This window comes from Salvelinus alpinus, chromosome 26, assembly GCF_045679555.1.
Source record: "Salvelinus alpinus chromosome 26, SLU_Salpinus.1, whole genome shotgun sequence".
NCBI lineage: Eukaryota > Metazoa > Chordata > Actinopteri > Salmoniformes > Salmonidae > Salvelinus > Salvelinus alpinus.
In genome coordinates, this window is record NC_092111.1 from 35,621,959 (window position 1) to 35,644,086 (window position 22,128).

The 22,128-nt window shown below is 44.0% G+C and overlaps 1 protein-coding gene across 2 annotated transcripts in view; it reads right to left on the minus strand.

Moving 5' to 3' along the window:
* LOC139555242 (CUB and sushi domain-containing protein 3-like) overlaps positions 1 to 22,128 on the minus strand; it is a 773,621-nt gene that overhangs the window by 559,748 nt on the left and 191,745 nt on the right. For both annotated transcript variants that reach the window (XM_071368883.1, XM_071368882.1), the window contains exon 4: positions 4,279 to 4,473. In XM_071368883.1, coding sequence (XP_071224984.1) covers positions 4,279 to 4,473 — 195 coding nt within the window. The remainder of the gene's footprint in view (positions 1 to 4,278; positions 4,474 to 22,128) is intronic.

Consider the following 22,128-nt stretch of genomic DNA (forward strand, 5'->3'; position numbering starts at 1 on the left):
GTGTGTGTGTTGCTTTATGCTGATGGTGTGTGTGTTCCTCTATGCTGATGGTGTGTGTGTGTGTTCCTCTATGCTGATGGTGTGTGTGTGTTGCTCTATGCTGATGGTGTGTGTGTGTTCCTCTATGCTGATGGTGTGTGTGTGTTGCTCTATGCTGATGGTGTGTGTGTGTTGCTCTATGCTGATGGTGTGTGTGTGTTACTCTATGCTGATGGTTGTGTGTGTTCCTCTATGCTGATGGTGTGTGTGTGTTCCTCTATGCTGATGGTGTGTGTGTGTTGCTTTATGCTGATGGTGTGTGTGTGTTGCTTTATGCTGATGGTGTGTGTGTGTTGCTTTATGCTGATGGTGCGTGTGTGTTGCTTTATGCTGATGGTGTGTGTGTGTTCCTCTATGCTGATGGTGTGTGTGTGTTGCTCTATGCTGATGGTGTGTGTGTGTTGCTTTATGCTGATGGTGTGTGTGTGTTGCTCTATGCTGATGGTGTGTGTGTGTTCCTCTATACTGATGGTGTGTGCGTGTTCCTCTATGCTGATGGTGTGTGTGTGTTGCTCTATGCTGATGGTGTGTGTGTGTGTTCCTCTATGCTGATGGTGTGTGTGTGTTGCTCTATGCTGATGGTGTGTGTGTGTGTGTTGCTCTATGCTGATGGTGTGTGTGTGTTCCTCTATGCTGATGGTGTGTGTGTGTTGCTCTATGCTGATGGTGTGTGTGTGTTCCTCTATGCTGATGGTGTGTGTGTGTTGCTTTATGCTGATGGTGTGTGTGTGTTGCTTTATGCTGATGGTGTGTGTGTTCCTCAATGCTGATGGTGTGTGGGTGTGTTCCTTATGCTGATGGTGTGTGGGTGTGTTCCTCTATGCTGATGGTGTGTGTATGTTGCTCTATGCTGATGGTGTGTGTGTGTTGCTCTATGCTGATGGTGTGTGTGTGTTCCTCTATGCTGATGGTGTGTGTGTGTTGCTCTATGCTGATGGTGTGTGTGTGTGTTGCTCTATGCTGATGGTGTGTGTTTTGCTCTATGCTGATGGTGTGTGTGTGTTGCTCTATGCTGATGGTGTGTGTTTTGCTCTATGCTGATGGTGTGTGTGTGTTGCTCTATGCTGATGGTGTGTGTGTGTTGCTCTATGCTGATGGTGTGTGTGTGTTGCTCTATGCTGATGGTGTGTGTGTGTTGCTCTATGCTGATGGTGTGTGTGTGTTGCTCTATGCTGATGGTGTGTGTGTGTTGCTCTATGCTGATGGTGTGTGTGTGTTGCTTTATGCTGATGGTGTGTGTGTGTTGCTTTATGCTGATGGTGTGTGTGTGTTGCTCTATGCTGATGGTGTGTGTGTGTTGCTTTATGCTGATGGTGTGTGTGTGTTCCTCTATGCTGATGGTGTGTGTGTTCCTCTATGCTGATGGTGTGTGTGTGTTGCTTTATGCTGATGGTATGTGTGTGTTGCTTTATGCTGATGGTGTGTGTGTGTGTTCCTCTATGCTGATGGTGTGTGTGTGTGTGTTGCTTTATGCTGATGGTGTGTGGGTGTGTTCCTCTATGCTGATGGTGTGTGTGTGTTCCTCTATGCTGATGGTGTGTGTGTGTTGCTTTATGCTGATGGTGTGTGTGTGTTGCTTTATGCTGATGGTGTGTGTGTGTGTTGCTTTATGCTGATGGTGTGTGTGTGTTCCTCTATGCTGATGGTGTGTGTGTGTTGCTCTATGCTGATGGTGTGTGTGTGTTGCTCTATGCTGATGGTGTGTGTGTGTTGCTCTATGCTGATGGTGTGTGTGTGTTGCTTTATGCTGATGGTGTGTGTGTGTGTTCCTCTATGCTGATGGTGTGTGTGTGTTGCTCTATGCTGATGGTGTGTGTGTGTTCCTCTATGCTGATGGTGTGTGTGTGTTGCTCTATGCTGATGGTGTGTGTGTGTTGCTCTATGCTGATGGTGTGTGTGTGTTACTCTATGCTGATGGTTGTGTGTGTTCCTCTATGCTGATGGTGTGTGTGTGTTCCTCTATGCTGATGGTGTGTGTGTGTTGCTTTATGCTGATGGTGTGTGTGTGTTGCTTTATGCTGATGGTGTGTGTGTGTTGCTTTATGCTGATGGTGCGTGTGTGTTGCTTTATGCTGATGGTGTGTGTGTGTTCCTCTATGCTGATGGTGTGTGTGTGTTGCTCTATGCTGATGGTGTGTGTGTGTTGCTTTATGCTGATGGTGTGTGTGTGTTGCTCTATGCTGATGGTGTGTGTGTGTTCCTCTATGCTGATGGTGTGTGTGTGTTGCTTTATGCTGATGGTGTGTGTGTGTTGCTTTATGCTGATGGTGTGTGTGTTCCTCTATGCTGATGGTGTGTGGGTGTGTTCCTTATGCTGATGGTGTGTGGGTGTGTTCCTCTATGCTGATGGTGTGTGTGTGTTCCTCTATGCTGATGGTGTGTGTGTGTTGCTCTATGCTGATGGTGTGTGTGTGTGTTGCTCTATGCTGATGGTGTGTGTTTTGCTCTATGCTGATGGTGTGTGTGTGTTGCTCTATGCTGATGGTGTGTGTGTGTGTTGCTCTATGCTGATGGTGTGTGTGTGTTGCTCTATGCTGATGGTGTGTGTGTGTTGCTCTATGCTGATGGTGTGTGTGTGTTGCTCTATGCTGATGGTGTGTGTGTGTTGCTCTATGCTGATGGTGTGTGTGTGTTGCTCTATGCTGATGGTGTGTGTGTGTTGCTCTATGCTGATGGTGTGTGTGTGTTGCTTTATGCTGATGGTGTGTGTGTGTTGCTTTATGCTGATGGTGTGTGTGTGTTGCTTTATGCTGATGGTGTGTGTGTGTTGCTTTATGCTGATGGTGTGTGTGTGTTCCTCTATGCTGATGGTGTGTGTGTGTTGCTCTATGCTGATGGTGTGTGTGTGTTGCTTTATGCTGATGGTGTGTGTGTGTTCCTCTATGCTGATGGTGTGTGTGTTCCTCTATGCTGATGGTGTGTGTGTGTTGCTTTATGCTGATGGTATGTGTGTGTTGCTTTATGCTGATGGTGTGTGTGTGTGTTCCTCTATGCTGATGGTGTGTGTGTGTGTGTTGCTTTATGCTGATGGTGTGTGTGTGTGTTGCTCTATGCTGATGGTGTGTGTGTGTTCCTCTATGCTGATGGTGTGTGTGTGTTGCTTTATGCTGATGGTGTGTGTGTGTTGCTTTATGCTGATGGTGTGTGTGTGTGTTGCTTTATGCTGATGGTGTGTGTGTGTTCCTCTATGCTGATGGTGTGTGTGTGTTGCTCTATGCTGATGGTGTGTGTGTGTTGCTCTATGCTGATGGTGTGTGTGTGTTGCTCTATGCTGATGGTGTGTGTGTGTTGCTTTATGCTGATGGTGTGTGTGTGTGTTCCTCTATGCTGATGGTGTGTGTGTGTTGCTCTATGCTGATGGTGTGTGTGTGTTCCTCTATGCTGATGGTGTGTGTGTGTTGCTCTATGCTGATGGTGTGTGTGTGTTGCTCTATGCTGATGGTGTGTGTGTGTTACTCTATGCTGATGGGTTGTGTGTGTTCCTCTATGCTGATGGTGTGTGTGTGTTCCTCTATGCTGATGGTGTGTGTGTGTTGCTTTATGCTGATGGTGTGTGTGTGTTCCTCTATGCTGATGGTGTGTGTGTACCTCTATGCTGATGGTGTGTGTGTCGCTCTATGCTGATGGTGTGTGTGTGTTGCTCTATGCTGATGGTGTGTGTGTGTTGCTCTATGCTGATGGTGTGTGTTCCTCTATGCTGATGGTGTGTGTGTGTTGCTCTATGCTGATGGTGTGTGTGTTCCTCTATGATGATGGTGTGTGTGTGTTCCTCTATGCTGATAGTGTGTGTTCCTCTATGCTGATAGTGTGTGTTCCTCTATGCTGATGGTGTGTGTTCCTCTATGCTGTTGGTGTGCAAAACCCTGACGTACAACACCATCATACACCTGTACTTTACGTACTCATGTAGTCTCTCTCTCTCTCTCTCTCTCTCTCTCTCTCTCTCTCTCTCTCTCTCTCTCTCTCTCTCTCTCTCTCTCTCTCTCTCTCTCTCTCTCTCTCTCTCTCTCTCTCTCTCTCTCTCTCTCTCTCTCTCTCTCTCTCTCTCTCTCTCTCACACACACAGACACATACCCACATACAGTTTCACAGATGAACACAAAACTCAAACACATTCGGACAAATTTTTCACACATCTGCCATACATCCATACCATCTCCACAGACACACTCCCAGCATGCAGATGTTACCAACACCTAGTCACACACACATACACAGTGCCAGGACATGGACACTCACCTCTGCAGATGGGCACAGGGAAGTCCCACACGGCGCCTTTCTCCGCGTTGGTGACACAGGATAGCTGTGGGTGCCCGTCCAGGACGTACCCGGTCACGCAGCTGTAGCGGATCTGGTCTCCCACGTTAAAGCGTGTCCCGACCAGGATGCCTTTGGGCGGAACCCCAGGGTTTCCACAGGCACTGATCTGCAGTTCTGACGGGGAAAACAGGAAAGCGAGAGACAGCCGTTATGCTTTGTTACAACATCTAAGACAGAGAATAGGGACGAGGGAGACAGCCGTTATGCTTTGTTACAACATCTAAGACAGAGAATAGGGAAGAGGGAGACAGCCGTTATGCTTTGTTACAACATCTAAGACAGAGAATAGGGAAGAGGGAGACAGCCGTTATGCTTTGTTACAACATCTAAGACAGAGAACAGGGAAGAGGGAGACAGCCGTTATGCTTTGTTACAACATCTAAGACAGAGAACAGGGAAGAGGGAGACAGCCGTTATGCTTTGTTACAACATCTAAGACAGAGAACAGGGAAGAGGGAGACAGCCGTTATGCTTTGTTACAACATCTAAGACAGAGAATAGGGACGAGGGAGACAGCCGTTATGCTTTGTTACAACATCTAAGACAGAGAATAGGGAAGAGGGAGACAGCCGTTATGCTTTGTACAACATCTAAGACAGAGAACAGGGAAGAGGGAGACAGCCGTTATGCTTTGTTACAACATCTAAGACAGAGAACAGGGAAGAGGGAGACAGCCGTTATGCTTTGTTACAACATCTAAGACAGAGAACAGGGAAGAGGGAGACAGCCGTTATGCTTTGTTACAACATCTAAGACAGAGAACAGGGAAGAGGGAGACAGCCGTTATGCTTTGTTACAACATCTAAGACAGAGAACAGGGAAGAGGGAGACAGCCGTTATGCTTTGTTACAACATCTAAGACAGAGAACAGGGAAGAGGGAGACAGCCGTTATGCTTTGTTACAACATCTAAGACAGAGAACAGGGAAGAGGGAGACAGCCGTTATGCTTTGTTACAACATCTAAGACAGAGAACAGGGAAGAGGGAGACAGCCGTTATGCTTTGTTACAACATCTAAGACAGAGAATAGGGACGAGGGAGACAGCCGTTATGCTTTGTTACAACATCTAAGACAGAGAATAGGGAAGAGGGAGACAGCCGTTAAGTTAGGCATGACGTCAGGCATGTAAAGTAGCCCAAAATCATCCTGATTGGCTCTCTCGCTCTCTCTCGCTCTCTCGCTCTCTCTGCCTCTCTCTCTCTCATTTCTAGAATTGTATTAAGAAACACAAACTCAACTCAGAATCAAGACAGTCAGAAAACTTTAGCGCTCCCTCACCGCCATTAGATGCAGTTCAGTACTGCATTGCATTCACATGGAACTTGCCTGCACATCTGAAGTTAAGGACACAGTGGGTGGGTTGGGTTCAGCTTTAGCGTCATGCTGGGAGAGCAAGATAACCATATACTGGCTGAGACATGTGCAGTATTTGAGTGAATGAAAGAGCCAAAAAGAGAGAGAGGGGATGCTGTAACAGAGGAAAATATATAGTTGAGTGAAAAAGAGAGTCAGAGATAGAGAGAAACAGAGAGGGAGAAAGATTGAGAACGGGTGAGAGAGTAAAAGATAGAAAGTGAGAGAGAGAGCGAGAGAAAACAGAGAAAGGGCCACAGAATAAGACCATTAAAAGTGCAGCCAGCCCATCACTGGTTACTGCCCTTGTATTCCAACCATAGAGTGTGTCAACCAGCCAACTAATGCTCAGGCAAACTGTTCTCAGTGGACTCACTGGAGAATGACTGGTAAAATTGTGTCTGTCCATGGATGGAGAATATTATCTTCAAATCATTCAGAGCATATTTATTCCTCTGGTTCGTGGTTTAGAGCAAGGCTTTGGGGCAAAGGGGAAGTGTCTGCTCCACCTGTCAGGCTACCAGGGGGATGGAAGATCTAACCGCTACATGGTCTACTGTGAATTAGTCTTTTTATGTAACACACACACACACGTTCTTGTACACACACACACACACGTTCTTGTACACACACACACACACACACACACACACACACACACACACACACACACACACACACACACACACACACACACACACACACACATACACACGCACACGCACACGCACGTTCTTGTACACACACACACACACACACACACGTTCTTGTCCACACACACACACACACACACACGTTCTTGTACACACACACACACGTTCTTGTCCACACACACACACACACACACACACACACACACACACACACACACACACACACACACACACACACACACACACACACACACACACACACACACACATACACACGCACACGCACACGCACACGCGCGTTCTTGTACACACACACACACACACACACGTTCTTGTCCACACACACACACACACACACACACACACGTTCTTGTACACACACACACACACTTGTACACACACACACACACACACACACACACACACACACACACACACACACACACACACACACACACACACACACACGCACACGCACACGCACACACACACGCGCGTTCTTGTACACACACACACACGTTCTTGTCCACACACACACACACACACACACGTTCTTGTACACACACACACACGTTCTTGTCCACACACACACACACACACACACACACACACACACACACACACACACACACACACACACACACACACACACACACACACACACACACACACACACACACACACACACACACACACGTTCTTGTACACACACACACACACACACACGCACACACACACACTGCAGACAAGCTCAGCTAGCTGAGGGACACACATGAGGTTACGAATACGCATGTCTGCAGGTATCAGCCAACTTTATTCATTTAAAACTGCTAATTACTTGGGTGCTGATGTTGTAAAATAGCCTGAATGAAAACAGAGTCATTGGGCTGACAGCCAGCGGGTGTCTCTTCCCTTTAACAATCATCATCAGTTCCATGGACCTACAGTGTGTGTGTGTGTCGGTGTGTGTGTCGGTGTGTGTGCCGGTGTGTGTGCCGGTGTGTGTGCCGGTGTGTGCCGGTGTGTGTGCCGGTGTGTGTGCGTGTGTGTGTGTCGGTGTGTGTGCGTGTGTGTGTCGGTGTGTGTGCGTGTGTGTGCCGGTGTGTGCGTGTGTGTGTGTCGGTGTGTGTGCGTGTGTGTGTCGGTGTGTGTGCCGGTGTGTGTGCGTGTGTGTGTGTCGGTGTGTGTGCGTGTGTGTGTCGGTGTGTGTGCGTGTGTGTGCCGGTGTGTGTGCGTGTGTGTGCCGGTGTGTGTGCGTGTGTGTGCCGGTGTGTGTGCGTGTGTGTGCCGGTGTGTGTGTCGGTGTGTGTCGGTGTGTGTGCGTGTGTGTGCCGGTGTGTGTGCGTATGTTGGCTTGGGTGGTGGATGGGCTCAAGAGTTCATGTGCCAGGAGATAATGATTGACTTTCCCTCCTATTGTGACCTATGACCTCTGTTTTATCAGAATGACCACTAGCTAGGTTTTCCATCCAATTGGTGACAGATTTTCATGTGAATACTCAAAACTCTGCATAAAAACAATATGCACATTTTCCCATCAGAGATGTGTTTCCATCAAATGGACTTGTTGTGGACAAAAGGCTGTGCGTGATGACGTAGTGCACATAAATATATGTTTTGCATTGAAATTTCCATGTACTGAATATTTTTTTTAAAGTTTAATGGGTTTCCATTGCTTTTTCCAATCTACTGTTGGTTTTCTCACAAAAATATTCTGGTTTTGGCACGTGGCTTTAGCCAACAGCTAGCAGATACAGTGCTGCCTGCAGGAGATTATTATGGACAAAATGTTGGTCAAACAGCAGGAAAGGAGCATGAAACTCTTCATCTTGCACTTTCACCACCCTGCGAAGTTCATCATAACGTATTTTATCTGTAGCCTAATAATCTGCATGGTTTCCCGACGAGTCGTAGCGGGAGGACCACACAACATGTCAGTGACTCCAAGTTTACTCCGATACGATGGTTCCACCGACATCTCTCGCATAATTCATTTCAGCGAGAAAAAAATATCTCATCTTGTCTAGCCTATTTTCTTTTGTTGACATTTGGAAAGTTTACCGACAAATGTTCTGTTTCCATTAGGCCTCTTGTGACATTTTCTATCAAAAAGGTGGGATGGAAACCTGGTTATTGTCTACTAGGATTATTTATATCATGGTTCTGAATGACTACCATTGTCTACTAGGATTATTGATATCATGGTTCTGAATGACTACCATTGTCTACTAGGATTATTGATATCATGGTTCTGAATGACTACCATTGTCTACTAGGATTATTTATATCATGGTTCTGAATGACTACCATTGTCTACTAGGATTATTGATATCATGGTTCTGAATGATTCCCATGATTATTGATATCATGGGATTATTGATATCATGGTTCAGCAGAACATGGACAGGAACCCTGTGAAGGCTATCAGTTAGTTATTGTTTGATAGAGCCATAGGTCCATGGGAGTCACAGGGATATCAATGGAGAAAAAAAAGAAACGGACACAAAGAGAGAGAGCAAGAGAGAGAGAGAGACCTACGTGGAGGTGACAGCATTCCCTCCCCCATATGCCCCCCTAGACACAACTACCACAACATAACCCCCCAAAAATGGGTCACAATGCCTGGAGCTCTGTCGCACGCTAGGCATGTACAAAGTCAATGATAGGCTTCGAGGGGACTCTTGCGTTAGGTTCCCCTATATGTCATCTCTTGGCAGTAGTACTGTAGACTACTTTATCACTGACCTCAACCCAGAGTCTCTCAGAGTGTTCACAGTCATGCCCACTGACCTATCAGATCACAGCAAAATCACAGTCTACTTGAACAGAGCAATACTCAATCATGAGGCATCAAAGCCAAAGGAACTGAATAATATTAAGAAATGCTATAGAAGGAAGGAAAGTAGTGTGGAAACCTACCAAAAAACAATTAGGCAACAACAAATTCAATTCCTTTTAGACAACTTCCTGGACAAAATTAATACCTGACCACTGTGACTGACCCACACTGACTTTGTACAGACTCAGTGAGCATAGCCTTGCTATTGAGAGAGGATGCCGTAGGCAGACCTGGCTCTCAAGAGAAGACAGGCTATGTGCACACTGCCCACAAAATGAGATGGAAACTGAGCTGCACTTCCTAACCTCCTGCCAAATGTATGACCATATTAGAGACACATATTTCCCTCAGATTACACAGATCCACAAAGAATTCCAAAACAAATCCAATTTTAATAAACTCCCGTATTTATTGGGTGAAATTCCACTTTCTTTGGTAATGTGAACATATTTTTTTTGCATGCCAATAATAAAGTCAGTTGAATTTTATTGAATTTTGAAAGAGAGCTAGAGAGAGAGAGAGAGCGAGAGAGAGAGAGATCAAGAGAGAGAGCTAGAGAGTGAGAGCGAGAGAGAGCGCAAGAGAGAGAGAGAGAGAAAGAGAGCGAGTAAGAGAGAGAGAGAGAGAGAGCAAGAGAGAGAGAGAGAGAGAGCAAGAGAGAGAGCAAGAGAGAGAGCAAGAGAGAGAGATAGAGAGAGAGAGAGAGCGCAAGAGAGAGAGAGAAAGGGAAAGCAAGAGAGAGAGAGAGAGCTAGAGAGAGAGAGAGGGAGTATATTTCACTTTTGTTTTTATCTAGTTAACTTGCTTTGGCAATGTTAGCATATGTTTCCTATGCCAATAAAGCCCTTAAACTGAATTGAATTGAGAGAGAGAGATTTGTGACCTGTTGCCACAAGAAAAGTGCAACAAGCGAAGGAGAAACCCCATTGTAAATACAACCCATATTTATGTTTATTTATTTTCCCTTTTGTACTTTAACTATTTGCACATCGTTACAACACTGTATATATACATAATATGACTCTTGAAATGTCTCTATTCCTTTGGAAGTTTTGTGAGTGAAATGTTTACTGTTCATTTTTATTGTTTATTTTTCACTTTTGTTTATTATCTATTTCACTTACTTTGGCAATGTAAACATATGATTCCCATGCTAATAAAGCCCTTAAATTGAAAATTGAAATTGAGGGAGAACAAAGGAGCCTGAAATCTTGGACCGTGAACAAGCGTACAGTCCTCCTCTAGCTCTGTGAACAAATTAGAGATGCCATTAGTTCCTTTAATCCACCATAGAAAAACCAAACACTTGAAGAAAAACTTCAGGTGTGATTCAGTAAAGGTCACACATTTCCACTGTAATCTGGGTAGATAAACTAGCGTGACAAACAGACGTGCCTGAGAACTTCAACAATGGCCCTGCCTCACCTCTAACTACTCACTGTATGTGTGTGTGTGACAGAGAGATGTGTGACAGAGAGATGTGTGACAGAGAGATGTGTGACAGAGAGATGTGTGACAGAGAGATGTGTGACAGAGAGATGTGTGACAGAGAGATGTGTGACAGAGAGATGTGTGACAGAGAGATGTGCCTCAGAGCTATTTAAATGAGAAGAAATACAGTCGTCTTTGTTTTTATTATATAAAATACTGTCCCTGAAAATGTGCTTAATATGTACACTACCAGTCAAAAGTTTTAGAACACCTACTCATTCAAGTGTTTTTCTTTATTTTGACTATTTTCTACATTGTAGAATAATAGTAAAGACATCAAAACTATGAAATAACACTTATGGAATCATGTAGTAACCCAAAAACTATTAAACAACTCAAAATATATTTTATATTTGAGATTCTTCAAATAGCCACCCTTTGCTTTGATGACAGCTTCGCACACTCGTGGCATTCTCTCAACAAGCTTCACCTGGAAAAGCTTTTCCAACAGTCTTGAAAGAGTTCCCACTTATGCTGAGCACTTGTTGGCTGCTTTTCCTTCACTCTGCGGTCTGACTCATCCCAAACCATCTCAATTTGGATGAGGTCAGAGGATTGTGGAGGCCAGGTCATCTGATGCAGCACTCATCACTCTCCTTCTTGGTAAAATAGCCCTTACACAGCCTGGAGGTGTGTTGGGTCATTGTCTTGTTGAAAAACAAATGATAGTCCCACTAAGCGCAAACCAGATGGGATGGCGTGTCGCAGCAGAATGCTGTGGTAGCCATGCTGGTTAAATGTGCTTTGAATTGTAAAAAATCACAGACAGTGTCACCAGCAAAGCACCCCCACACCATAACACCTCCACCTCCATGCTTCACGGTGGGAAATACACATGCAGGGATCATCCGTTCACCCATACAGCGTCTCACAAAGACACAGCGATTGGAACCAAAAATCTAGACAGATTTCCACCGGTCTAATGTCCATTGCTTGTGTTTCTTGGTCCAAGCAAATCACTTCTTCTTATTGGTGTCCTTTAGTATTGGTTTCTTTGCAGCAAATTGACCATGAAGGCCTGATTCACACAGTCTTCTCTGAACAGTTGATGTTGAGATGTGTGTGTTACTTGAACTCTGTGAAGAATTTATTTGGGCTGCAATTTCTGAGGCTGGTAACTCTCATGAACTTATCCTCTGCAGCAGAAGTAACACTGGGTCTTCCATTTCTGTGGTGGTCCTCATGAGAGCCAGTTTCATCATAGTGATTGATGTTTTTTGCTACTGCACTTGAAGAAACTTTCAAAGTTCTTGAGATTTCCGGATTAACTGACCTTCGTGTCTTAAAGTAATGATGGACTGTTGTTTCTCTTTGCTTATTTGTGCTGTTCTTGCCATAATATGGACTTGACATTTTACCAAATTCTGTATACCCCGCTACCTTGTCACAACACAACTGTTTGGCTCAAAAGCATTAAGTGGGAAAAAATCCACAAATTAACTTTTAAGAAGGCACACCTGTTCATTTAAATGCATTCCAGGTGACTACCTCATGCATCTGGTTGAGAGAATGCCAAGAGTGTGCAAAGCTGTCATCAAGGCAAAGGGTGGCTATTTGAAGAATCTCAAATATTCAATATATTTTGATTTGATTAACACTTTTTTGGTTACTACATGATTCCATATGTGTTATTTCATAGTTTTGATGTCTTCACTGTTATTCTACAATGTAGAAAATAGTAAAATAAAGAAAAACCCTTGAATGAGTAGGTGTTCTAAAACTTTTGACCGGTAGTGTATATTTACATGTTTGATGTGTGTTGGGGGACAGTCCGTTCTAGCATGAGGAAGTAAGGAGACATTTCCACTTGTTACCCCAACTACAAAGTCAAAATTGGCTATATTGTAAAAATTCATGAAAACAAACAATTTGCTTTTTGTTCTGAATTTAAGGTTAGGGTTAGGCATAAGGTTAGCAGTGTGGTAATGGTGAGGGTTAAGGTAAGGATTAAGGTTAGGGCTAAGGTTACGTTTTAGGTTTAAAATCACATTTTAAGAAAAGAAAATAGTAACGCCCTAACCTTCTCTATCAATACACCCGTGGGCTGCCTGGGAGTCACTGAAAAGCTAAATGTATGTGAAGAAACTTGCCAAACCGCTGAAGCTTGCTAAAAATGAGAATTTACTGGAAAAGTCCACCGTAGTTTCATCTCCTAGACCTGCAGTTCATATCTCCAAATGTAAAATGAATGAGGACACCGAGATTCAGTGAGCTTTCAGCCAGGTAGAAAACACGATGTCGAGATGTATCATCTATGGCAGAACTATTCATGGGAATACTGCCTCCAGCAAAAAAAAAGCACCGTTTTCTTTACATTAAGAAGCAGACAGTTTTAGAGCTCAACCCAGAGAAGGAGAAGTCTGGCCCTGAACTACTCAGCACTTTGAAAATTGTAAACTACCAGCAATGTTTGCCTTTAAACGACCATATTATTGTCAGAATTTTCCATGAAATGTACTAAGACAAAACCATAAAGTACATTCAAGCCTATTTCAGCATTTCATGCATTGCTCATGACATTTCGGCAACGGCAGAAGGAATCAAAGCAACGGTCAAGCAGTAATAATCATTGTAAAACAAAGACCTTCATGGTGCCCTTGGTGTTCGAGGTAAATCAGACAACTTTCTCTTGCTTTCCTGCCTGGCCTGCCTGGCCTGCCTGCCTTGTCCCACTGGGCAAGAACAGATTAAATCAACATTGTTTCCATGTCGTTTCAACCCCAAAATTTTATGTGATAACGTTGAATAAACGTGAGAAAACTGATTGGATTTGCAAAAAGTCATCAGCGTAAGGAAATTCATATTTTCTTGACCCAACTTTTATTAAGCTAAATCCAATGACATGGTGACAGTTTTTGTTGATTTCACGATAAATTCAGGCAAGATGACAACTCAACCAAATGTAAATCAAAACTAGACGTTGAACTGACGTCTGGCCAGCCGGGGCATGGTTACAGTAGCTGGAGTGGCAGAGATTCAACCTTGGGGTTGATTGTGTTTCGAAGCGGGTTGGAGCTTTAGCAGCCATATGACCTGCCCTTCTCTGAAGAGTGCTTATCTGAAGAGTGCTAGCTCCAACCTCCTGGTAATCCATCTCCATCTTACTGCCACAGTTCTGCTATCTGACAGGCCGATAGGCAGCCAGTAGACCCAGGACCTGGCCAGGACTCTCCCTCCGCCCGCCGTGACATAGAGGCTATTTTCCTCAATGTTCCGTCCGGTCCAAACTGCTGGCTAATAGAAGATCTATTGATTGCATTTGTAAACTTGGATGTACTTTGGAGTGCGTTTTTTGTAAAACCCTTAACGTGTTCCAGAGAGATTTTAGCTGCTTTGTGGTTCTGACTGCTCCGCTGCGGTCTTGGCAACCACCCACCCACACAGTGAGAGAAGAAAACTAATGGAAACTATGTCCAACTACAGATTAAACTAAAATCTGGAATAAGTAATTGGATACATCCCAAAGTACACAATAGGGACCAGGGTGCCATTCGGGATTCTGGAAGCAGTCTACTGTATGTATGTGAAGTCTGCTCAGTTTGAGATATGAACCCTCCAGAAACAATGAGGCGTAGTATTCTGTAGGATCCCAGGATCTAAAGAAGACATACAAGAGAACATGATCTTTCGCAGTGGAGTACAGAACGTACGATATGACCAGGAATACGTCACAATACCTTAGGTTGTAAAGATATTGGCCTGTCACCCTTACAATTGAATAATGCTTCACTTTGAATAATGCAGAAAAGCTGTAAAATATAGCATACCTTTGAGATAAAGGACGTCTGGAAACAGAACTGTAATAATAGTATATGACTGAGGTTTAACTCCAGTGATTTATGTGGGACACAATGACGCTCCCCGCTGTAGTCTGAAATGGAATGCCCAGTGTATCCTGTGAAGCATGAGAAGCCAAGAGAGGAGGACACCAGAGGCAAGGCAACACAAACCTTTACTATGAGTCCACTATACTATTTTCTTTCCAACCTAGTCTGGGCTATGGTGTTTAACATTTACATTTTCAATCTGTTGCACACACACACATACACACGCACACACGCACACACGCACACACGTACACACGTACACACGTACACACGTACACACGTACACACACACACACACACACACACACACACACACACACACACACACACACACACACACACACACACACACACACGCACACACGCACACACGCACACACGCACACACGTACACACGTACACACGTACACACAAACACACACACACACACACACACACACACATACAAGTTGACGAAGGTTCTTCACACAATCCTTGGGCTCTCTCCCTAACGCTGTCTCCCATGTCTGAGGGGCCCCCATCTCTCTCTAACCCCGTCTCCCCAGTCAGAGGGGCCCCCATCTCTCTCTAACCCCGTCTCCCCAGTCAGAGGGGACCCCCATATCTCTCTAACCCCGTCTCCCTAGTCAGAAGGGACCCCCATCTCTCCTACCTCCCTGTCTCCCCAGTCCAAGGGGAACCCCATCTCTCCTACCTCCCTGTCTCCCCAGTCCAAGGGGACCCCCATCTCTCTCTAACCCTGTCTCCCCAGTCCAAGGGGAACCCCATCTCTCCTACCTCCCTGTCTCCCCAGTCCAAGGGGAACCCCATCTCTCCTACCTCCCTGTCTCCCCAGTCCAAGGGGAACCCCATCTCTCCTACCTCCCTGTCTCCCCAGTCCAAGGGGACCCCCATCTCTCTCTAACCCTGTCTCCCCAGTCCAAGGGGAACCCCATCTCTCCTACCTCCCTGTCTCCCCAGTCCAAGGGGAACCCCATCTCTCTCTAACCCTGTCTCCCCAGTCCAAGGGGACCCCCATCTCTCTCTAACCCTGTCTTCCCAGTCCAAGGGGAACCCCATCTCTCCTACCTCCCTGTCTCCCCAGTCCAAGGGGAACCCCATCTCTCCTACCTCTCTGCAAACTTGACACTGCAAACTGGGAGATTGGAAAGAAGAAGAAGAAGAAGAAGAAGAAGAAGAAGAAGAAGAAGGAGGCACTTGGAGTTTCCCCCCCAAAAAACAAGTCTGTTGTGAAATTGGTATTTTGGTGATGACTCATATCAGGAGGTAATAGTAAAAATGCTCTGAAAAAAGCAGATCCCTATCCACACTATACCCTATATAATGCACTACTTTAACCAGAGCCCTATGGGTTTTTTGAAATAACTAGTGCTGAGCGATTAATTATTTTTTTCTAGGTCAGCTTGTTCTTGGTTCGATTTTAAAATGAAATAATGACATTAAAATATAGATTTGCATTTTTTTATGGATATTCCAAAGCCAAAAACAGTGAACATTCAATTGCCAACACATTGAAAATATTCTACTTTCTGTCAGGTTGACATAGTCACGCCTGCTCCCGCTCTCCCTGTCTGGCGCTCGAGGGCGACAGGCTGCCCTTCATTACGCACACCGCTCACCATCATTACGCGCAGCTGCGCAATATTGGACTCACCTGGACCCCATTACTTTGTTGATTACCTCCTCTATATCTGTTCCCTGTGTCAGCATTGATGTCGTTATTTTTCCCGTGTCTAGACGCTGTTCCTGTTCTGTTTCATGTCCATTGTTTATTAAATGTTAATTCCCTGTACCTGCTTCTCATAGACATCAATAGAAAAATGGGAAAGTTTTATTAATTTTAATTTCTTAATTTTTATTTGATGTTTTCCTAATTTGATGTCTACAGTGCTCAGGCAGTAGCATCCAGCCAGCCAGACAACGTTATCTCTGTACTCCCCATACTGTCTTTAGTAATCCTATTTAGCTAGCCTGGCTAAGCATGATGCAGAGCTGTCTGACAAAGTCATTTCACTAGTTCTTCAAAGTAGATCAGGCATACTTCCAAGAACTGTGTCTATCCCTCTCTCTAGTCATTGTGTTGTGTACATTCCCCTCTCATGAGGTCTGTGTGTATCTAACCTATCTTAGCAGGCGTAAAAATGTATCAATCTCTGTCTGAGCCGGGGGAAAAAAAGGTGCAATGGATTATGGTCGTTGTAGTTAATTACCACGTTTCTGCGCTGAACTAGGTTGAATATTTCCTTAATGAAAACTCCCTTCAGCCCAGCATCACAAATAGTTATTGAATTGATTTCTCCCGTGAATTATTTGATTTCTCTCTAGAGAAACGGGCACGCTGGGCTCACAAAAAAAATGAACTAAATGAAATTCAAAATAATTAAACTGACCTCGGTCAATTAGTTGTTTAATGACCAAGAAAAAAAATGAAATGTCGGTTAATCGCTCAGCACTAGAAATGACCTAATTTAGATCAATCTTACTGACTACAGTAATATACTAGAATCTAGTTTCAAATAGGACTGGCACTGACGGAAAGAGTCAATGGCTGATATCAAACTAAAGGGTATCTCTCAGATGTCTAAGCATGATGGAATGGTACATACACAGAACACATTGTTTAGTTGCTGTGCCTGTGTGTGTGTGTGTGTGTGTATGTGTGTGTGTGTGTGTGTGTGTGTGTGTGTGTGTGTGTGTGTGTGTGTGTGTGTGTGTGTGTGTGTGTGTGTGTGTGTGTGTGTGTGTGTGTGTGTGTGTGTGTGTGTGTGTGTGTGTGTGTGTGTGTGTGTGTGTGTGTGTGTGTGTGTGTACGTGTGTACGTGTGTGTGTGTGTGTGTGTGTGTGCGTAGATGTGTGTGTGTGTGCTAATGCTCTTGGTTGTTCTGAATTGGTTCCCTGTGTACATGACCTGAATGAAACTACAATAGTTACACTCAACTCCTATCATTACAGCTAAAACCATCGCCTTACACACTCTGATCACTCAACTCCTATCATTACAGCTAAAACCATCGCCTTACACACTCGGATCACTCAACTCCTATCATTACAGCTAAAACCATCGCCTTACACACTCGGATCACTCAACTCCTATCATTACAGCTAAAACCATCGCCTTACACACTCGGATCACTCAACTCCTATCATTACAGCTAAAACCATCGCCTTACACACTCGGATCACTCAACTCCTATCATTACAGCTAAAACCATCGCCTTACACACTCTGATCACAGGCCCTGTCAGATCATACAACCTCAGGTACGGTCTGGGACTGGCTTTGTAAATGAACCATGATAAAAGATGAAAGGGTGGAAAAATACACACATATTATTCTTCTCTCATCGTCCCTTCAAGCAGGGCTAAAGCCTTAATGCCAAGCTAGCTTTCAGAATCTTTGATGAAATTCTGACCCTGGTCCTTAATGTCATCAGGGAGACCTAAAGATCCCCACGAATGGTTGCTCTGGTATGGATGTCCTGGGCTGCCTGGGCTGAGCTGGGGGCGGTGTTTGTGTGTGTGTGCGTGTATGTGTGTGTGTGTGTGTGTGTGTGTGGGCGTGCGTGCCTGTGTTGTGGCTCGGTGTTTGCAGCCCTCCATGACTGCCACCTACCTACCTCCGTCACAGCTCTTCCACTCCCCTTTGAATGTGATCAGAAACACCTAGGATGGCTGTTTGGTTTAGTGAAAACATCCAATATGGCTGTTAGATTCTTATTGACAACACCCAGGATGGCTGTTTGATTCTTATTGAAAACACCCAGGATGGCTGTTAGATTCTTATTGAAAACACCCAGGATGGCTGTTTGGTTCTTATTGAAAACACCCAGGATGGCTGTTTGGTTCTTATTGAAAACACCCAGGATGGCTGTTTGGTTCTTATTGAAAACACCCAGGATGGCTGTTTGGTTCTTATTGAAAACACCCAGGATGGCTGTTTGGTTCTTATTGAAAACACCCAGGATGGCTGTTTGGTTCTTATTGAAAACACCCAGGATGGCTGTTTGGTTCTTATTGAAAACACCCAGGATGGCTGTTTGGTTCTTATTGAAAACACCCAGGATGGCTGTTTGGTTCTTATTGAAAACACCCAGGATGGCTGTTTGGTTCTTATTGAAAACACCCAGGATGGCTGTTTGGTTCTTATTGAAAACACCCAGGATGGCTCTTTGGTTCTTATTGAAAACACCCAGGATGGCTGTTTGGTTCTTATTGAAAACACCCAGGATGGCTGTTTGGTTCTTATTGAAAACACCCAGGATGGCTGTTTGGTTCTTATTGAAAACACCCAGGATGGCTGTTTGGTTCTTATTGAAAACACCCAGGATGGCTGTTTGGTTCTTATTGAAAACACCCAGGATGGCTGTTTGGTTCTTATTGAAAACACCCAGGATGGCTCTTTGGTTCTTATTGAAAACACCCAGGATGGCTGTTTGGTTCTTATTGAAAACACCCAGGATGGCTGTTTGGTTCTTATTGAAAACACCCAGGATGGCTGTTTGGTTCTTATTGAAAACACCCAGGATGGCTGTTTGGTTCTTATTGAAAACACCCAGGATGGCTGTTTGGTTCTTATTGAAAACACCCAGGATGGCTGTTTGGTTCTTATTGAAAACACCCAGGATGGCTGTTTGGTTCTTATTGAAAACACCCAGGATGGCTGTTTGGTTCTTATTGAAAACACCCAGGATGGCTGTTTGGTTCTTATTGAAAACACCCAGGATGGCTGTTTGGTTCTTATTGAAAACACCCAGGATGGCTCTTTGGTTCTTATTGAAAACACCCAGGATGGCTCTTTGGTTCTTATTGAAAACACCCAGGATGGCTGTTTGGTTCTTATTGAAAACACCCAGGATGGCTGTTTGGTTCTTATTGAAAACACCCAGGATGGACAGGGAAGGAGCACCATCAGGCATGGAACCTTCCTTTCTCTGTCTAATTCTAATGAGCCTTTCTTTCATTTAACAATGCAAAGCTGTTTGATTGGCTGTAATGGCATAGCAAAAAAAATGTTTTTACTGTACCCAATGGTAAGACACCAAACATGAACAATGACTTTGTTTTGAAGAGAACATATTGTTTTCTAGACAGTGAAAGAAAATATGTTGGAGATTGGAGGTCTGTTATAGGGGAGGGTGAGAGTGAGACCAGACGTGTCCGGTCTATCCGACTAAGGCAATTACACAGATAATGGTCACACATGCTCGGCTATGATGCCGTGGTTCTATCTCAGTGACCTGAGTGCCACTGAGAGACTGCAGTCTCGTTAGACAGCGTCTTGACCTTGCTAGGAAAGGAGTGATGGAGGGAGGGAGGGAAGGAAGGAAGGATAGAGGGAAGGAACACAGACACACCTCTTGGGCTGGAAATAATACTGCCAGAAGGCCAGTATACACTGTCAGTATTCACCCTGAGTTCCAAGCCCTGAATGTAATAAAGACTAATCATAGACTACTGTAGAGACAGGAGGAAGACGAATCATATACTACTGTAGAGACAGGAGGAAGACTAATCATAGACTACTGTAGAGACAGGAGGAATACTAATCATAGACTACTGTAGAGACAGGAGGAAGACTAATCATAGACTATTGTAGAGTGTCGGGTTCACCTAGGGGTCATAAAAAGGGTTGTACCCAAATGTTTGATGTATTAGAAAAAATTGTATTATGCTTATGTTTTATTAATAGAAGGGGAGGGGTTGAAAGACCCTTAGACAGAACTCTGCAGGGGAGTGAAGGAGATAATACTAGGTAAACATTCCACAATGGGTCAACTTTGGGGGAAGGGGACATTTACTGCTATGTGTTTAGCTAACAATAAAGGGCCTGTTTATACAGCTTTGTAGGCATGGTTTTGGTCCCAGGAGTAGAGGATGATGATATTGGCAGTGACATCACCAGGGCGCGACTTAGGGTTTTAATAAAACCACTGGATACCCATTGGTGGGGGCAGAACTTACTCAGAAACATGCGTGCTATGTTCCTGTTTGTCAACTTCTGTCTGCAATTGCATTAATAAAGGTTTTGAATGATTTAATTAAAGATATTGTCATAATGCTAATTTCACCAATGAACCAATGATTGACAAAAAAGGACGTAAGGAACGAACCCTAACAAGAGACAGGAGGAAGACTAATCATAGACTACTGTAGAGACAGGAGAAAGACTAATCATAGACTATTGTAGAGACAGGAGGAAGACTAATCATAGACTATTGTAGAGACAGGAGGAAGACTAATCATAGACTATTGTAGAGATAGGAGGAAGACTAATCATAGACTACAGTAGAGATAGGAGGAAGACTAATCATAGACTATTGTAGAGACAGGAGGAAGACTAATCATAGACTACAGTAGAGATAGGAGGAAGACTAATCATAGACTATTGTATAGACAGGAGGAAGACTAATCATAGACTATTGTAGAGACAGGAGGAAGACTAATCATAGTCTACAGTAGAGATAGGAGGAAGACTAATCATAGACTATTGTAGAGACAGGAGGAAGACTAATCATAGACTACAGTAGAGATAGGAGGAAGACTAATCATAGACTACAGTAGAGACAGGAGGAAGACTAATCATAGACTATTGTAGAGACAGGAGGAAGACTAATCATAGACTACAGTAGAGATAGGAGGAAGACTAATCATAGACTACTGTAGAGACAGGAGAAAGTAAGAGGGTTCAAAATGGAAGTTTGTCTGGAATACAAATCAAAATGTCACACAGTCACAAATATACTGAATCTCTATCAAGTCATGAAGCTCTGGAGCGTCTACTAAATGACTACAATGTACTGTATGAGAGTGGTTGGCAAGATAGACCTTCTATTGTCCCTGCCCTGTCTTGAGAGGACAGGTTGGTTGGATACGTTATTAAGGACTCCACAGCTCCTTTGAAAGGAGATGGAAGGCTGCCTGTCACAGAGTGAGGTAGGCAGAACAAAGCTCTTTTTCGGCCCCATAGGGGGCCTCCCCACACTTTCATGTGGACAGGAGCTGTCTGCACCGCTCCCAATCTCACGCTGATACACACAGAGAAATGTGAAGAAAATAACGTTTTCCAACATTGGGAATGTCCAAAATAGAAAACTTGTATGAAACACAATTGAATGGGTACAGAGAACCAGGATTCAGTCGTATTACAGGTCTTTAACAGTATGATGTATTGTGGTTTTGATTGATTCAAGGACACGTGCTTTACTGTTACACATATCATATGATATTGTAGAGTTTAAGATTCTTTCAAAGTTGAAGTTTTAAAACATTGTTTATGATACTTTTCCTGGAGGTGTGATCTATTTCAAAACCATCCAACATGATATCAAACTATAAAACCTTGTATAGATCATTACATCTACAGTACAAACACAAGTTAATAATATTTATGTATGTCTTCTGAACTAATGGCAGTCGTCAGTCTTTAAATAAAACTGACCTTATATCCTGATCGTAAGTAAAGCGTCATCTGAAAGCAATGCAGCATTTCAAACTCCGAGGATTCATGCAAAGCTCAGTCCATAAGGATAGGTCTCATTTGACTTGGACGACTTCACTAAACCAACAAATGTGTTTTATCCGTATACTTTGTGAAAGACGGACAACA